Source organism: Schistocerca nitens, chromosome 9 (genome assembly GCF_023898315.1).
Source record: "Schistocerca nitens isolate TAMUIC-IGC-003100 chromosome 9, iqSchNite1.1, whole genome shotgun sequence".
NCBI classification, from domain to species: Eukaryota; Metazoa; Arthropoda; class Insecta; order Orthoptera; family Acrididae; genus Schistocerca; species Schistocerca nitens.
The window spans coordinates 107,331,421-107,351,925 of NC_064622.1; the positions used below are offsets into that span (position 1 = coordinate 107,331,421).

General features: G+C 43.4%; 1 protein-coding gene across 1 annotated transcript in view; it reads right to left on the minus strand.

The window, feature by feature from the left end:
* The window catches only part of LOC126204040 (protein sidekick-2-like), a 422,747-nt gene that overhangs the window by 60,750 nt on the left and 341,492 nt on the right, over positions 1 to 20,505 (minus strand). The window contains exon 2 of the mRNA XM_049938465.1: positions 8,048 to 8,258. Within this exon, the coding sequence (XP_049794422.1) occupies positions 8,048 to 8,258 (211 nt within the window). The remainder of the gene's footprint in view (positions 1 to 8,047; positions 8,259 to 20,505) is intronic.

The following is a 20,505-nucleotide window of genomic DNA, read 5'->3' on the forward strand; positions in this document are numbered from 1 at the left end:
GCATTCAGTGATGAGTCGAAGCTCTACACTAACCATGATAACCATCGTCGGCGAGCTACGTCGGCGACTTGGGAAGAACCCCCACACTTACACTGTTTTGTAGGGACGTAGTGGTGTTAGTGGTGACGTCGTGGTGTGGGTAGCTATTACGAATAACTACAGCTGGTAGTGACTGAGGGCTCTCTGGTACCACGACGGTACAGAGTTGCGGGACAACTTGCCTCCACAGATGATACATTGGCTTTACAGTGTGACATCTTTCCGTAACGAATTTTCAGTGCAATACGGATACAAATGCTATTACATGCTATTGCTGTGTAATGACTCACTATCGAGCAATGGTCCTTTACGCCAAAATATTCAGAAAATTTCACTGAGCAACCTCCGACATTCTGTCCGTAGAACACGGGTTTGATCCTGTGCCACTCAATAGCGTGTTCGTGAAAGCTCAATTTGCTCCGCAGCCACCCCCGGCCACGTACTTGTGGCGGTTGTGTTTCTGTATAGCCCTGGGTCTCCCACCAATATTGAGAAAGTTTAGTAGCGTGGGTGGGAGTTTCTGGCGAAACTGTGTGGCGAGGGGCTGTCAGTCACTTTCTGTCCCACTGTTTTGTTTTGGGAAGACCGACAATGCCTGAAAACGTTTTCCCTGGCGTAATGTCACCATAATTATTTAGGAATATTCTCTACGCAGAAATTGTAGATACATTTTTTCTTTGTTTAGGAAATGTTGTCGACTACAGATGTATCTGTCCTCCACAAGCCACCATATGAACTGTGGTAGAGAGTACTTTGTGCATCCCAGTCACTTCCTGTTTTCTTCTTTTCCGTCGAGAATGCTTTGTTGGAAGGATGATTGATGGTAAACCTGCCAGTGAGCTCCAATTTATCTGATTCTATCTTGTGTTTCTGTCGTCATACAGAGGTAGCAGGAAGCAAATATATTAAGAGGGTTGCCCAGAAAGTAAAGTACCGCATTTTTTACTTCAACAATTTTTTATTGAACAAAACTAGAATTACACGTACGATAGAATGGTGTTTTATCTACACATCCCATTTTTCCACGTAATCTCCATCCAGTTCTTTGGCCTTCCTCCAGCGCGAAACAAGGGCGTGTATGCGCTTTCGGTTCCAATCCTTGTCCTGGTGGCGCAGCCATTCCTTCACAGCGCCAACTGCCAAGTCGTAATGCATCTGTCTTCGTGAATGACAATAGCAGCTCGCTGGAACATGTCAGGTGTGACAGCCGTAGGATGGTCTCCCCGACCGCTGCAAATCGTGGAGTTCTGCCAAACCGCCTCCTTATGAGCTCACCATCCGTGCCCATCGACTAGCTGTGCTTCTGTCGACAGCAGTTGCTCCATAGGTTTTTCACTAGCGTTTGTGAATATTTCCACAGTTTTTTTCTCTGCAGCGAGAAATTCAATGACGGCACGTTGCTTGTAAAGTACATTACCTACAGTCGCCATTTTGAAACTGTCCTGCAGCTACGCTATCTGTCGGAAGTGACAGAAACTTGGCGTGCGCATCGAAGAAACTTCAAATATTACATACGTTGTGTTTTGCATTCGTAGCATTGTTTCCGGCTGAGAAAAATTGTGCGGTGCGTTACTTTCTGGGCAACCCTCGTATTTACTCCTCTAGGAACGTACGTACTCTGAATTTTAAACGTACACCAAACCATCATGCACAACGCCTTTCTTGCAATATCTGCTACTGGATTTGGCTCAGGATGTGTCATCTTTCACGCTTCCTATACGAAGGAAATCTGCTGCTCTTCTTTGCTCCGTTTTTCATTTCCTCTGTCGATCCTATTTCGTACAGATGTCAGACTGACGAGTAGTTGTACAAGATGGCAGCCAGTCAAGGAATATTTACGCAACTCGTTTAAAAAATTGTTTCGGGAGCCTCAATGAAGTCTTTACAAGTTTTCTCCCAGAGTAACTTCGGCTGTGGCTTCGTGACCGAAGCTGTCCGCCTTTCGGAACCAAGGCAGTTCTGTTCTGTTAAAACGACTGACAAGAGACACCTTGAGCCCTCTGCTGAAGTTGGTAGCGAATTCATGCCATCGGTTTAGCCTATAGCATGCGTGGGAGGCAGGTCATGTGTGTGCATGTTGGAAGGATCTGGAGAGAAAAACTCAGTTGTTTCTCTCTCTTGTGATCCAGACCTCGACTAGAACAGACTTCTTTCTTGGAAGGCAGAACCTCTGGCTCTGCAGCCCATGACCGGCCGCCAACAGATCTTAACACGAACAATCTGCTGTCCCCTGGCCCCCTTTCTTTAGTTTGTTGGTCCACCTAGACTGGCACGCACCTGCTAACTCCCTACCCTAAGCGCGCCCCTTGTATACAAGACACTGAAGTGTATTCTCTTTATTTGATATTATTTTCTGTTATGTCACTTAACATCAGCCCTTCAGGCCCACTCATAAGTTCTGACCGCTCGACCACCTGTACACAATATTCAGCCATTAGTCAAACAAGGCTTTTACAAGCTACTTCCTTTGGAAGGGTACTCTACTTCCTGGGGACTCTTACAAAGAATCTGAGTTTGTCATCTGCCTTACCTGTAACTAATTTAATGTGGTCGCTCCATTTTAAATAGCTCCATACAAATATTCCTATTTATTTACCTAGTGTGAATTCCTCCAGTGATTGTTCTGCAGTCGTGAATTATTCAGTAATGGGGATTCCTGCTTATTTCTGCGTAATACGTTATATTTGTTTCTCTCGATGGACACCTGCCACTCCTTGTACCAAGAGCCAATGCGCTACAGTTCTTCCCACATTTCGCTGGAACAGCTCCAGCGTAACGACTTCTCTGTATACAGCAGCGTCATCCGCGAGAAGCCTTATGGAACTTTCAAAGTTATCTAATAGGTCATTTATATGCATATCGTAAAAAGCTATGCTCCTATGATACCTCTTAGTCCATTCCCAAGGTTACGTTTACGCTGGAAGATTTCTGTGCGGTAATAATCACACTCTGTGTTCCGTTTGCTAAGAACTCATCGATAGACTCACAAAGCTGGTCTGATATTCCACACGCTCGTATTTTATTTATCAGGCGATAGCGGAGAACTGTACTGAGTGCTTCTGGAAGTCCAGTAACAAGATACCTGTCTAGGTGCGTTTATTCACTGCGTTCTGGGTTTCCTGGAGGAACGGAACCAAAATATTTTGGAGAAAGGCAAAGGAAAGTCCTGTGTGCATGGGTCAAGTCTCATTTTAGCAATGGAGTAAAGACATGCCGCCGGGGCTAGAGCACTTAGGTTGGAACTTGAATAGTGGCAAGACTGCTGTGGAGACGCTATGCTACTACTGTCGCTCAGAGCACACGTTGTTAACATACCTACCTTACCTCCGACCAAATGGACTCGCCTGTCCCACGTCACCGTGGTGCTCACAATCGAGGGAAACACAGTCACTTGTGAGCGAGCGGTCTAACGTAACGATGTCACTATGTTTTCGAAACAGGAAGAACTGAGTTGGATCAAGACTGAATGTGCCAGAAGTCGTACAGCACGGCAGTGTCATCAAGGTCTTCAAGAGGCGTGCTGGGAATCGACATTGCCGTACAGAACAGTGGCACTTTGGTTAAAAGCCTTCAACGATGGCTAGAAAACTGTGGCAGACATGCGTCGTGCAGGTCGTCCTAGCGTCTCTGAAGAAGAAGTGCGTGCTGTTGCCGCGTTAGTGGACAGTGATCGACGCCATACGATTCGTGAACTCGCCCACGAAACCGGATTAGCGCATACGACTGTGCTTCGCATCCTGAAGGATCGCCTGGGCATGCGAAAAATTGCATCACGATGGGTTCCGCATGACTTGACGGAAATGCAGAAATGGATGCGTTACGACGCTGCTCAGACGCACTTGGAGCGCTATGAGCGCGAAGGAGAGTCTGTCTTACGCTGTATCGTAACGCTGGATGAGACATGGGCCACATCGTACGAGCCAAGACTGAAACGCCAATCCAACGAATGGCGTCATTATGGGTCGCCGCGAAAGTCGAAAGTGCGTCAGAGCCCCAGTATGGTGATAGTTATGGTGATTCTCGTGTGCGACTGTGATGGTGGTATCCTAACGCATCACGTTCCTCCACCGCAGACAGTCAATGCACAGTCGCACTGTTCGTTTTTGGAGCATCACCTGCGACCTGCTTTGCGAAAGAAGCGGCGACACTTTATACGCAGCCCACCCACCATTTTGCACGAAAATGCGCGGACGCATACAGCGCAAGCTGTGCTGCTTTGTTCGGTCGATGGGACTGGGAAGTACTGTACCACCCACCATACTCCCCGGACTTACGTCCTTGTGGCTTTGATTTCATTTCGAAGGCGAAGGAACCACTTCAAAACTGTCCCAGAGATTCGACAGGCAGAAGACCGCTGCATTCGCACCATCAACAGAACAGGCTCTGTTAACGGCATACTATGCCTTCCACATCGCTGGCAACGGGCTCTACACAACGCTGGTGACTTCTTTGAAGGACAGTAACAGGTGCAAATATGTAACTCCTTTGTATTGGTTGTGAATAAATAGTTGCCACTATTGAAGTTCCAACCCTCGTATCAAGAAGTATTAAAGTGTTTGCACAAACTCAAGTGAAATCGTAGCACTACTATGATTCGAGAGGCTGTGCAACTAGTAAGAGTATTCTGCACAAGCGATGTAAGATAATGCGGCTTTTACACTACAGAGGTATTAGCGGAGTATCACACACGAAAACTTTTTTAAACTTACAAAATTTTGCAAAAGTTGAATTGTAACTCGTTCACACTAAACAGGACTGTGACGCATCAATTAATAGATTTATGAAATATATCACCTTAACTTTTTAATATTATTTGTAGCCGGCCGCTGGAGGCCGAGCGGTTCTAGGCGCTTCAGTCTGGAACCGCGCGACCGCGACGGTCGCAGGTTCGAATCCTGCCTCGGGCATGGATGTGTGTAATGTCCTTAGGTTAGTTAGGTTTAAGTAGTTCTCAGTCCTAGGGGACTGATGACCACAGATGTTAAGTCCCACAGTGCCCAGAGCCATTTGAACCATTTTATTATTTGTACCCCTTGCATTTTGATCGTTTATGTTTTTCAGAAGTTGTAGCGGATATGAAACTGTAATGCGGGAAAAAGATATTTTCGTTGCAAAACAGTTTTAAAAGGATCGTAAATGATTATGAACGTGATCTTACCCATCAGCTCACCTAGTGTGTCACAGAATGTGTCTATTTGTTTCTTGTTGAAACCTGCTCCTTGCTGCATACTAGTGGTTTAAACTGTGATGTAGCCTAAAGGCGTAGCTCCGGCGCCTGTCATTGACACCGCAAAGACAGTCCTTGCCATCGGAGCGTCACTGGCCACACCAATGGGATGGAAGTAGCGCGACACACCCACACAGAATTCTCTGCGCCACCGTCGGCGGCCTGCCTCGGAGCAGACCGACACACTGTCACGTGAGGTCAGTTGTACGGCAGGCTACGTTCCAATCAACACCTAGTCCACAAAAAGCAGCGAGAACAGAACCGCAGCCGGCGTCAACAGAGACAACCAGCTACACTCTTCAAGTCAATCTGCAAGGCCTTGCATAGATTTGTGAACTTGGTCTTGAACAGTGCTGCAAGAAAGTGTTTCTACTGAACAGTGATTCGAGTTGCATTAGCAGCGACAGTCTGTTTCATCACAAGTGCAAGACTGGTCTTCAGGTGTATATAAATATAATTAGGTATGATCCACAGTCACAGCAAGGAAGAAGTTGTATAACCACAGATAAGTGTTCATTTTGATTGTAAATATACTTCGATTCTTACATTTTACTCATGTAATAATCTTGTCAGTTGTCACCAGTCCAGAGTCTGCCACTGTAGCTGAGAGAACAGCACTCCGGCTTGTCATGCAGGGGGACCCGTGTTAGATTTCCGGTTGGGTTGCAGATTTGCTCCGTTTAGGGAATGGGTGTTTGTGTCGTCTTCATCATCATTTCACCCTCATCGACGCGCAAGTCGCCGAACTGGCGTCACCTCAAAACACTTGCACCAGGCATTCCAGTCTACCTGCTGGGAAGCCCTCCTGTTCAGAACATGTTCGTCCAAACAATCGTCAATGTTAAATCTTTCGTTTTTGTTCTACTGAACTCATTTTTTTTCAGTTGCTCTGCAGATTTGTACACTCGATTTAAGAACTCATGTTTACTCAAAGGCATGACGTGGCTGTCTGAAATTTGTAACATTATTGTAGAATACTGTTTGCAAGATATGTATTCGCAGCTGCGAATATGGGGAATCATTAGCTGTATAATGAAATGACGACAGTGATAATTTGTGCTGGAACCGGGATTAGAAACTGGATTTCCCGCTTATCGCAAGCAGACGCTTTAACCACTTTTTTTCTTTGTATTCATTTTTCTGGTTATTGTTCGTTGCATTTGGTCAGGGCGGACTCCACATAACACCCTTTCAAGTTCATCCTTGATCCCTTCACTCAGTTTTTTTATTACAGAGGGCAGCCAGTCTTGTGACCGAACACGCTGAGCTACCGTACCGGCTAATCACTTCGGCTATCCGTACACGCTTCCTGGACCGACCCAAACTTCCAGAAGTTAGACTGTCTACATTCTTGTAAGGTGGTCCACTAAATGCGTCACCTAATACTCGCAAAAATTACGTGGGTTCCCGTAACAGGAATAATTAGCCAATGAGAAACAGAGACCATTGCTGGTATAATCATGTGCCTAGGCCTGTAATACTTAAATATATGCCTGAAAGAACACTGTTGACGATCACAGATTCACGAACTAGTTCGAAATGAATTCGCTGAATGCAAATTCTTTGGCATCAGCTGCATGAGGAATAGATTCAGCTACCCAATAGTGATGTATGAAGATGTTTGCCGGAGAGAGACCCAAACCCCGATTTTTCGCTCATCGCGAGCGGTCACCATAACCACATAGGTTATGAATTGAGAGCTTTAGGTGGACTACGTCAAAACGATGTGGACAGTGTGACGTATGGATGTCTGGATCGGTCCAGGGAGCATGCCCAGATAGCCAAAGTGCTTAGGGCGACCACTCATGATCAGCACGAAATCGGGATCCGAGTCCTGGTTCAAATGGCTCTAAGCACTATGGGGCTTAACAGCTGAGGTCATCAGTCCCCTAGACTTAGAACTACTTAAACTTAACTAACCTAAGGACATCACACACATCAATGCCCGAGGCAGAATTCGAACCTGCGACCGTAGCAGCAGCGTGGTTCCGGACTGAAGCGAGTCTCGGTGCGGCTCAACTTTTGTATGTCTGTATTGGGTAGTACATACATACACAATACAACTGATGTGAAGGAGTTAGCGGCCAGCGAACTAATTCCGAAGCTCTCTGTTTTGTGAGGTATACCTGAAATTAATTTATGTAATACAACTAGAACGTACTGCTGTGGGAGTTTAACATTGACGTTGTTACTTCTTTTACCAATTATCACAGCCGACAATAGAGATGGTATCAGTTGTGTCTTAAGTTACCGTAAAGATGTAACATTACGTACTTCCGAAGAAAACACAACACTCGAAACTGAAAGTCGCGCAACGAAGAACTCTAGGAACAGATAATCTGGAGCCAGATAATCTTTTCCCTCCGTAGTTCACATTGCGGAGGAGAAACACTTGCTGGCCTTAACGCTAGAGTTAACAGACAGTTTTTGTCCAACTCAATATAAAGGGCTTATTTCAATAGTGGTACAAGTCCATTTCTGTTCATTCTGAGATACAGAGTTCTAAAGCTAAATCTGAAAAATCTGCAGTTGAGATATCAGAAATATTCAGGACTCTGTATCTCAGAATGAACAAAAATGGACTTGTACCACTATTTAAATAAGCCCTTCATATAGAATCTGACCTTGTCCTTCTTCGTCTATGCAGTCGCCTCTCCGTACATATTAAAATGCTCTGAAGATGGTTGAATTACCGACACAGATTACCAGACACAAGTGAATCGTGACTTGGAGTGCTTTTAGTGGCGTATAGCGAGTGGCGTAGAGACAGTGTAGACTCACCGACGACGTGCAGCGAGATGAAGTGGCTCATCTTGTTCTCGGTGCTGACCTGGCACTCGTACTGGCCGGCGTCGCGCGCCTGCACGTACTTTATCTGCAGCGTCCACGTGTCCGTCGCCTCGACCAGGAACGCCTGGAAGCGGTCGTCCGCGATGAACGTGTACCGGTCCACCGTCAGGATATGCGCGTCGCGCCGCCGGATCCACGACACCTGCCGGCAACAGTCACCATTTCAATCTCCCCGTTCTCCCTCTCACTGCCGGTCCCAGTCGAAACCTCCACCTACATGCAGCTTCATTGTTATATTGTGCAGACTTGTAAATATCACACATTTCACACAATATTTTATAGAAATACATATACTGACGGAAATGAGAAGTACTGTATCATACATATCTTCAGCAAACGTTATCAAAATGATACCTCAGTATTTCGAGGTCTGTGGGACATGTTGATCAAAACTTCATCCTCATGCGACCTATCTTTCAACATTTTCCGTATAGAAGAAAGCCATCCCTAAAGATGACGATTTTATTTTATATTATTTATTTAGTTCTCAAGTAAAGACCTCCTGCTTGTTATTATATAGCAGGTCATACAATGCGTGATTTTACATGTTATACAAACTGAGTTTCATTACTAGTAGATTTCATTTGTTGAAAATGTTATATATATATATATATATATATATATATATATATATATATATATATATATATATATATATATTATAAGTACTAATTCATATACAGAATTTTGTTAAAACCTGTTGTTAACTTAGATAATGTTAATAAGTAAATACTTAATAGGTTGCGCATGTATTTAAAATTAAAATTAAAACTGTATTTAATGGAAGAAACAAGAGATGTGATGTGAAAGTTGTTCCCTCTATACCTTTCGCGTGTATGGTTACATCTGTTACACCTGTTGATTTGATAATGTAATACTTAGTATAATGTATTGATCAGTTAGGTTTGGGCATACGATAGCTACTGGGTGTGTGTGAGTTTGTTGTCATTCCGCCTTACGCAAAATTCGAACATTTAAGTAGCACGCCAACGCTTGTAACTTGATTTGAGGAATTGTTGCAGATGGTCATTGTTACCAGCACCGACACGAGGCAGTCAGCGAGCATGGAGAACAACTTGAGCCGCTAGACAGTGCCGTATCGTAATGTAAAGCGTGGAAAGTCGTAATATTTCTACAAACGATTTATTTCAATGTGTTTCGAATATTGTGCAGAGTCAGACGAAAGTGTTTTATACAAGTGCACCGTATTCGCTAACGAATGGAAAGTATTGTTGCCCACAGTGATTGCGTTTATAACATTGAAACGTACTTCTTTTGTATAAATGTGTTTAGCGACAATACGACCTCAGTGCTCACAAATGTTATTGCAGTACGAAGTAGCAAACATATTTTGAACTTACTCACACAATAATTAACGATTAGTAACAAATCCTGAGCGCACAAGTGGTTAACAGTTGTGAGATACGGGTTGGGGAAAATAAAAGTGGCCCGGACGAGTGAATTCGATTGGACGTGAATGTATGCACGTAAACACACCCCGTGAAGCACGCGCCACGCGTACACCCGCCGTGTGATCCCCACCTGTTCAGAGCTCAGTGCGGGCTGTGTCAGTGTGAATTGAGATGTGCAAAAGGGGACGATGGTAATCGCAGTGGAGCAGCGGGTGTTCGTTGTGCAGAGGTTTAATGGTAGAAAGGTCAAAGTGCCAGCAAAGAATGCTATACCTTAGTCCGAAAATGGAGACAGACAGGTTCCGTTCTGATAAAGTCAAAAAAAAAAAAAATTCCGAAGCGTACACGCACACCAAAGAACGTGGCTGTAGTCCACCAAAAATGCTTCAGAGTCCTACCAAATCAACCCGACACCTGTCGCAAGAACCATCATACCACTTCGATTATGCAGACGAATACTCAACTTGGATCTGCAGTCTGGTCGCAGCCCTAGCTGGTCACTTAGGTCACCTGATCTGTCAGTGTGCGATGACTTTGTGTGGGGAGCCCTCATGTCTAAGATGTATCGTGACAACCCAGATAGTCTTAAAGAACTGCAGCAGAACATTTCGGATGGGAGTGCAGCAATTCCAGCAGTCCAGTTTTGATCACCCATTACAACAAATTGCTGATCAGGGCCCAAAAGTGCCAAGAGATGAATGGCGGTCACTTTCAAGATCTGCTAGAGTCACGTTAGCACTGTATTCCTTTCCCAGGCATTGTTTCTTTGTACCCTGGGACTCTGTTCTCCAGGGCACTTTTATTTGCCACACACTGTATAAAATTCCGTTATGGAATGTGGCAATATGATGAACACAGATACCCACACTCCAATTTAGTACTACTTTTGATCTTTAATGTCTTTAAATAAGAGTAATCGATTATTGTGGAAGCAAACATGGCTGCTATATTAGCAAAGAAACAGAAGCTGTAGCGGATTTAACTAAGAAGGGGAATCAGAATTCAGTATGTAATCGGACGTGGTTGGCAGAGCCGAATGATTCCGGAGAAAGCCTATTTGGGTGTCGGCGTGGGGTCGCAGTGACTTGCACGAGCGAAGAGTTAGAGGAACACAGTCCTGTATGAGGTAGACAAAAACTACATAGGAGGACGTCCCTACACGTTGGAGAAGGTGGGATGGTCCTGCTGAGCCGTGGGGGAATCGCTGGAGCCAGTGATTCTCTTTCTAGTCGGGGCAGCAATCCAGATTGTTCTGGCCTGCATGTTATCTGTTTGGTTTGCCTCTTCTGGCCGCTATTTCAGCGCGGCGCTTCCAGAGATGTGAGTCTCGGTTTTCCGCTCCGGGGCACTAGACGTCGTGCTTGCCCGTGGTGATGATGGGCTCTAATGTGCTAAGAAGAGTGCAAGAGTACGATTTGATGCTGGATGCCTATGTACGCTATGTGAAGTCTCGTCGCTTGCTGCTACTGACAACGGGCACCCACTGCTTTCTTTGAAGTGACATTGGTGACAAATCTGATCGTAATTTGTGTTCACAGCCGGAAACAGTGTTGACTGTGATTATCCCCGCTGAAGCGGAAATAAGGAATTCACTCTTTGTTCCGGTATATATATATATATATATATATATATATATATATATATATATATATATATATATATATATATACACACATTGAATAATGGTGTTCAGAGTATAAAATACTGTCTAGTGACGGGAGTACTAAGCGTAAGTAGTGTGAAACCTGCCTCAGTCATTCTAGCGCAGTGCGCAGGCCATCTTTCGTATGAAGACAATGGGTTTCCAATGTACCTAAGTATCTTGTCATTTACACTGTGTTCTCTGTTTGAAGAGGCCATGGCCTTTGTGTCTTGTATTACAGTTTCAATATTCTTAGTTTGGCGGGTCGTTAACTTCTCCTGACTTTATGCTCGTTAAGGGGGAAGGTCTGCGTGTATAAATTTGGATTGTGACCTGTAAGAAGTGGGTAATTTACCATGTAACTTATTTGAGGTTTTCTTTCTGTTAAGAGTGTTAAATTTAAAGGGGGCATAACTTGGAATGTTTTGTGTTACCTCTTCTGGTGTGGTTGTACGTCCTTGTTTTGTTTTAAAAATGTTCCAGTGTAGTACCAGCGTCGGGCACAAACAGTTCCGGATTGACCGGTACATCGGGCGGCGCCTTCGGTGAAATGTGTTCGGAAGCCGTTAGCTCGGCCAGCGACGCTTTGGTGACGCTACACGCTACTTGGCTATATCCTGTCAATGTCGCTGCCCGCCACAATAGTTAACAGAGGTTGTGTATTTCTGTCTCGCTATTATTTGGGGTTTCTATCGTTAGGGTGTTCTTGTTGCTCCAAGGTGCGTCCCCTGTTCCTAGTAATTGGTTTCTCTTGCATTTGTGTGGGTCATCCGTCGGGTTATACCCGCTGTTGCATGGAATTTAAAGTGAGTGTTAAAATAACTGTTTTGCACATGTTGGTGTTATACTTGGAAGGAATTCCACGAGTGATTTCTGTGGAACAGTCATTATATTATTACTGGTTCAAATGGCTCTGAGCACTATGGGACTTAACTTCTGAGGTCATCAATCCCCTAGAACTTAGAACTACTTAAACCTAACAAACCTAAGGACATCACACACATCCATGCCCGAGGCAGGATTCGAAAGTGCGACCGTAGTGGTCGCGCGGTTCCAGACTGTAGCGCCTAGAACCGTTCGGCCTCTCCGGCCGGCACTAGTACTGGTATTCCGTTGATCCTTTTAAGGGGGGTAGGGCGTCAAACGGGACGACTTGGAGCAGGAGAGACACCCCAGGACATTTTAATTTCCCCTGTCTATACTTTTAAAAATAAATTCATAAAACTTAATCAGAATGACCAGAAAGGATTCAGGATTTACACTTATATTGGTGGAAGTTCAAAAACATAAGAAAATATTTTTTTTTTACATTTGTATTTCACCTTTTATTTCACTTACCATGGGCTCCATTTGTTGCCTTAGTTACGCTTTCCTTCATAAGTAAGGAAGATTCTTCGATGAATTTTGCTCAGCATACAAACCATAGTTACAGGTGTATGAAACTCTAGAATTTTCCAAATCTATTAAAAACTGTGGTAAAAATTGAAATAATTAACTATAAAATTTGAGTTTTTTCTAAACATGAAGTTTAAAATATAACAGCACATTCATTTTTGCATAAGTTAAATAATTTCTAGAGTTTCATACACCTGGTTTGTATGCTGTGCAAAATTCATCGAAGAATCTCTGTTATTTATGAAGAAACATGTACCTATAGCAACAAACGCAGCCAATAGAAGTGAAAAAAATGATGAACTTTCACATTTAAAAAAAGTATTTTGTTATGATTTTGAACTTCCACTGCTATGATTGTGAAACCTGAATCCTTCCTGGTCATGCTGACAAAGTGTTACAAATTTATTCGTAAAAGTATAGACAGTGGAAATTAAAATGTCCTGTGGTGTCTCTCCTGCTCCAAGACGGCCCATTTGACGTCCTACCCCCCTTAATGGACTAAGCTTCCCATCGCGAAAATTGCTCTTTAACAAGTTGTTATTAAATTTCCTATACTGTTGCTATACAGTGCGCCTGTAGGGATTTTGTCCCGGTAAATTCCTGTTACCTTTATGGAGAGTTACGATTGTCATTCGTAGTCACTGGGGTCCGCTTATTTGTTTAATTATAAAGGAAGGATCATTACTTAACTTGTTTCATTCCATTTACTCATGTAAAGGTTCTAAAAGGGCTTTGATTATCCTTGTTATTGGTGGCTATTGGAAAGCCGGTTTTGTAAAATATTTTGTAAAAATGTGTTGGGGAGACGTGTAATAAATATTTGTGATCCACAAGTCTGTGTTTGCGTTTTATTGTGATTGCTCTTGGTGGCTGTGGAAGAGTTGGAAATATAATGTCCCACCTAAGAGCGCCCTCTGGCAAAGATAAAATAGTTCTCTCTGTAAAACTTGAGCAGGTCCAGCTTGACGAAAACGTTGGTGGCTGATGTCATAGCGTCGTGGAGAGAGGGAAGGGTGGCAGAAACGCCACTGTTAGGATTTTGAGCTTTGGCGGCGAACTGGACGGGTGACCGTCGGATTCGCTAGAGAAAATCTCGTAAAGCTTTGCATTTTGCTCAGACAGAGCCAGAGACTTTGCCGTAACTTCCGCGCAGGTTGTGCAATTTTATAACAATGAATTCAAGTTTGACATCGACTGTGAAGATGACGTAGGCATAGACGACCGTATTTCACTTAGCAAAGCTTGTTCTGCAGAACAACATGGATGCTGCCGGACACGTCAAATCAGTTGCTGCTTTTACTCTACCTGCTGTACATCTCTTTTGTGGTCAACCAACGATCGACGATAACCTGTTGGTTACGATCGCTACCAGTCCGAATTGGGTGACTCTGATGGGCAGGACAGTGTAGTTCCGTATAGTGCACTGGAAAAGGTCCTGCAGTTGTGTAGGGAAGACCAACATTGTACAAACAGCATTGTAATAGTGAGGCCGAAGTTGAGATTAGCGTAATTACGACAACATTTATTACAACTTCTAACTAGACAGATGTATGTGCCAGTAGCTTAAGCATCACACAGAGGGTCATAGCCACACAGCTGCCATCGTACGGGATACTGAGTTGCATCATAAACATTGTAAGAAGGTTTTACAGAGGTCAATATTGCTCAAGAATATACATCATTTTTACCAGAACTTTATTACTTTTTTTAGTAGTATCAAACCTTCAGTTCGTCGCATTACAATTATGATTTTGTGGAGGTACAGAATTCACAGGACACTGAACCATGCCTGAGTGGCTGTACTGCAGGTAAAGTCAGACAGGTTACAGCTCTAGAAAGTGCGGAGGTTGACAACGCTTCTGAGGTGTAGGTAAGTCTTAGATAGGACCCGCCACACACTCCTGTATAGCTATCACTTACAGTGTCAGTTAGTCAAGGTGGTCCAGCTGCGTCATTACGCAGGAATTGTCATTCATGGCTTCTCCTTGTAAGGCGTCCGGATTTTACGGACCTTATATGAGCTCGGTCCATAACAACAATATGATATACTATGAGATCCTCAGAAAATTATATTATCAACAATAAGCAATCGCAGTAATCTCATGTACCGAAAACTAACAAAACAATATCTACCAATATAAGGACAGTGGCATGCATAAATAAGTTAAAGTGAAACACATTTTGGAGACGAACCGAGCGGGTGGTTAATGGCATTGGAAAACACAATTTAACAAAAGAACGCCGGGTTTCAGCACAGAAATGGATAAAGCCAGACCAATACATTATCCCTTTTAACGTAAATACGTCCAGGACTGAGGGTAAGTGGCAGCATGGCTTTAACAGGGCTAGTGGCGACCCGGCAAGGAAAATAAAAATTCACCTCTAATTAGACAAAATTTGGCTGAAGCCATACTGGGAGATGCAAACGCGACATGGTGGGAAGATCTCCATTATACAAAAGCATTTTGAGAAGTAAAAATTTCTAGATCTCTCTCATCTCGCAGCAGACTGCACAAGTGTGTGGAAAATAGAGAGGGCACTGAGAGTTTTGCGTCTGCGAAGTGTGGATGATACACTTCATATATTGTGGCGACAGATAGCAAAGAGATAGTTAATTATTCCTGTGGGAATTCTTGCGGTTAGTGAAATTGTGCACCTCGTTCCAACCCTTAGCGGGTGTGCAATTGCCATTATTTCAACTAGGGAAACATTAACATTCTACAGAACGCAGGAGAGTTGAGACTGAGTGAATTCAGTGAAGGCCAGAGCAGGGAATTAGCATTTCAGATCCAGCATGGAGACAATGCCTCTGTAGATCCCGATTGGCAAAGTACCATTGTGCATTAGGCCATAGTAAATGTTGAATCGAGATTTTGCTCACTCCAACCTGCATATGCTTTGACCATTTAATATCAAAAGCTAGGTTAGTAACCTACCATCACATTGAGTGCATGAGAGATTTTTCATTTGTTTGAAACGTAAATTTATTGTCCGCCAATTTAGTGCATTGACCAGCTACGATATTGTAGAAGTAAATTTAATAGATGAAGATTTTTCATCATTCTTGCCTGTGATAATATTTTCATTTGTAGAGATAGCGATTTAATAATTGCCAAATCAATATGTCCAAGAGTTAAATATTTTGTTATTGAGTGTTGAAAGTAAGTGAACATGATTGTTGTGTATCACTTGACCCTTGAAAGCACAGCTGATAAATTATATGTAGAATGAAAAAGGGAGCAGCTGTTTTGTCTTTCTAGAATAGATCCCAAACTTTCAGTTTTATTAATTCATGCATTCTAGTTACATGACAGCAGCATTTCTAATTAATTTCTTACGATTTGCACCTAATATTAGCTACCTTACAGGTCCAGATTCATATTTATATGGAATGACTGTTTAAAACCCTGGGCTTGAGAAGATAGTTCAGATGCATTATCCATTTACACGCTTATGCTTACATCCTGCTGTGACGTCCATGTTAGTTCTAACTTTGTGTTTAGCCAACAAGGAGGAGCATGACGTTCTCATTCAGAGAGCAGGCCATGATGTATGTTATATACGGTTAATTTCATTCAAAGGTTTCATATGAGTATAGTATTTAGCTTGTGGTGCATTATTCCAAACTTACATTGCTGCCTACACTGTTCAGGCAATATGAGTGCAATTCGCATGGCCCCCCAGGTGAGCACACGTCATGATAGAGTGGGGACAAAAGTAGTTTTGGGGTCTCCCTTGCATATGAGACATCACAGTAGGGGATCTGTGGCACTACTGCTAAGACCTCCATGCGACCGCATGTCACTAGGAATCATTAAGCCACAGCTACATAATCTACAAATGATCACATTAGCAGGTCATGTCTGTACAACCAATAATTTGACAAGTCAACCGTTTATTACTAAAAACACTATGGGTACCAGATTACACTGAAATTGCAACAGGTGAAGTCATTTATTTTCGCCTGTCTGATACACCTTTCCTTTTATTTCACTTGTTACCATGTTAAAATTATCATCTTTTCCCAAAACACACTAGGTTTTAAGTTACACAATTTCGCGTGAAATGATAATGCAGTTCCAACTGCGATAGAAACCTGTAACAGTCTACTATCAATCAAACAATGGAGGACAAGTAAGGCCAGCAACTTATGAATAACTCATGCGGATTTACTTAGAAGTATGATTCCTTCACATATGTTGTTAAAAATCCAGACTATTTCTTAATTCACAAGCTGTTGCTGTCTGTTAAGATAATTATATTATTTCATTGAAAAACTCTGTAGCCACTTGCATATCACAGTTGATATGAGTGTCTTCCATGTGAGCTATATGGCAAAATACTCTTCACTTTATGGGGTATCATTTGCAAAAATTCTTTTCGGTACCTCTAAACGCTTATGAGGTATGAGATATGTTATGAATATACAAGTTGCACTCTGTCATTTGTGAAAACAATCGGAAATGAGTGCACTACAGACAATCCACTTCCTCGAGATTTGCGACAGATACAGATCTCGTTTCACTACATGGGTTTCAGCGAACAGTTTCTTTTCTGTTTGCCTTGGTCAGATCAATGCCAACATGTTCGTTGAAGACCTAGTACAATGTAAGGGGAAGCAGAAACTATCGAAACTAATACCTCTCCATCCCCAGGAGACATGATGTTGGAAGCTAAACCGTATGGTAATAGGAGCAATTTGTAATTCTTGAAGGCTAAATGGTCGACAGTATGTGGCCGTTACAGTATGCTGTCCCACCCGTCAAGAACTGGGTACTGAATGGCATATTTCAAAAGGATGCTACGAGACCCTCGACATTTCACGCCGCAGTCACGTTAAGAAATGTATGGATACTGGATTGGCCGCCAACTACTCTTATTTGCTGCCCAGTAAGCTTCAATGGGATGCTATCAAAAGATATCTTCGTTCATACCAGACTCCTGCGAAATTCTTCGTAAACTGACACAGCCTGTGTTTTAGCCATGGCAAGAAATGACCCAAGATGACACTTCCATGCCACAATGGAAATGTAAGTGTATTCAAACCTGTGGGAGGACACACCTCATACTGATGATGTGCATCAGTCCTGAACAGAATCAAAATGTGATCTTTTAATGCCATATACAGGGTGTAACTTAATTCCCATTACATATTTTGGGGTACTTGTAATGGGGCCCTTGATGGTTACGTTTAGCACCGGAATTTTGTCTGGAAATGTGTCTTTTCCCTCTACACTCAAAATATCAAAACACACATTGTTCTCTGACTGCTGGTGCTTGTCATCAGTTACCACCTACAAACAGGGCTCGGTGTGATGACCACTGACGTGAAAACAGACACAGTGCCTCCATACCATATGCCAGTACAAATGATCACCAGTCCCGGTGCCCCGTAAGCCATGTCAGTACGTCATCGTCAGATGCCACAGGGATCTGGTAAATCAAAGTTTTTATGTCATGCCTCAGACAATAGCATAGCGGGTTCAAGTTAGGGGAACGCTCAGGACAAGCATTTAGGCACCTTCACAATGTTGCCCAAATTGTTCATCCAGATAATCTCGGACAGCACGTGAAAAATAAAGTGGTGTGCCATAGTACTGGAAACACATGTTTTTATGCACACACAGTGGCATATCATCCAGGACCGCTTGCATCCAGTACAGTATCATGGTATGAACAAACTGCACAAGCTCAACAGCAAGTATAATTCGCTGTGGACAAGTGGAAATTTCAACTAAACGAAATGTAAAAAAACCTGTTGTGTGTGTGGGACATAAAATGATCAGTGAATGACGTATGCTATACCCTAGACAATACCGTCGAAAATGTGGCAGATCTGAACGTGTCTTGTGGTATTTTGAGTGTAGTAGGAAATGGTAGATTTCCAGACAAGTGTTCCAGAGGTAAACTTAACTGTCTAATAGTCTTGGTCCCCATTTTAATTCATCAACGTCTGTAAAGGGAATTTAGTGACATCTAGCGACCTGATGAACATCTCGAAAAGGTTTGGTTAACCTCAGAATTGCTCTCCCTTATGTAAAATTTTTCGTCAGTGTAGTTTATCTTTAAGATTAGGCAAGTGAAATAATGTTGGTAAAATTTATAGTGGCAAATACATAATGCTGTCTGTGATTTACATAAGAAATTTAATTTCCTTGTTCTTCAAAAAATCAGGAGAATTACATCCCCATGTCAATTCGTCCAGTGTACGTTGTTTCCTCAGTTACTGACTCATTCTGCAGATGGCTGTACGCTTATCAGCCAAAATGTTGTAATTAATTCCCTTAAGAGACCCTGAGTACTTGTAGTGGGCATCATGACGGTTTTTTTCAGCACAGGACGTCATGTGCGGAAAAGTACCTTTTCCCACTGTACAGAAAATACTAGAACACACGTTGCTTTCACACTGCTGCTGCACCGAGCGAGGTGCCGCAGTGGTTGACACACTGAACTCACTTTCTGGAGGACAACGGTGCAAACCCCTGTCCGGCCAGCATGAGTTATGTTTTCCGTGATTTCCATAAATCGCTTTAAGCAAATGCCGGGATGGTTCATTTGAAAGGGCATGGCCGACTTCATTCTGCATTCTTCCCTAATCCGGTGGGATCAATGACCTGGCCATTTCGTCCCCTCCCCAGAATCAACCAACCAACTAACTGATGCTGCTTTGGCAACCAGCAGCTACCTACTGTTGTCCAAATCTTCGGTCAAGATGATCTCGGACCACCCGTGAAAAGTGACGTGATGCCACATCGAGCTGGAACCACACGTTTTGACGCACGTGCAGTGAGACATCTTTGAAGAGCCCATGCATCTTGTAATGTTATACTTGCTGATATCTCAAATTCCGGCTGTTGCAGTCCCGAAAGGGCGCCCAAAAGATTATACAGTCCGAGTGAACTTTCAAGAATCACAACGGGAAATGATGTATGTAGCGGGGAGGAACGTTTGTAGTGAAAGAGGTTCGATAATGGAGGAGCTCATAATGCTATCGAATAAGTAATGGTTACTTCATATTTCATTCTCCTACCGTTAGAGCAGGAGGCTAATGACGGTAATGACGAGAAGTGGAACGATCATGGCTCGTAATCCCTCCGCATTTAGCTTCCAATGTCAGAAATGAGCACCGCTCTGCAGCTAGGCGGTACGACATCGACTGCTCGGCAACACGTGTGGCCTCCATTAGGGCATCAGTAAATACCGCGCTGCGGCGGGCGGCGGCGCTTAATGGCTCTCTCACTAGCTCGTTCCCGCCCAGGCTAGGAGCGCACTATTCGTTTCGGCGGCTCCCGGCGCCTCCATCTTCAGTAGTGGCACTAATTTGGCGCTCCCTCGCGCAGATAATGGCGGCGTTTAAGTCCGCCTCGCGCTGTTCGGTGCTCCCTCCGCAGCTCTCGAAAACGCTTGTTCGGTTTGGCCATAATTAGAGCGGCAGTTCTTGCTTTGTTTTACGCGCTATCGACCGCGGCACTTGCGGCCGCTCTCCGAGTGGTCTTGGGGTGTTCCGCGAGCGAATAATGGAAAGGGCGCATTACACTCTCAGGCGCGAGGAGCGCGTCGTCACCAGTGCACGAGGATTGTACTTCGCAATCGACGTTTCCGAGAGCTTCAAGAACTCATCCTCGCACGCGAGACACAATGAAACTCGTAAATCTTAGGTTCAATTTCACTACACCCTACGTCGTGAACAACGTTATTGTTATTGTCACACGTTAACATGAATCTTGAGATTATCACGGACTGAGCAGTGAAAGAGGTGCTGTACAGCCGAAAACAGTGTAAGACGGGTATATTTCTATTGTTTATTGTCAAATCACAATTTTTGAAAGATGTTTATATTTTATTAATAGGATTAAGTACGAATAATATATATTTGTCACGTTGGAAATAATTGTGGTAGCAGGGAGTGTCTGCACCAAAGTATTGTTGACAAGAGAGAC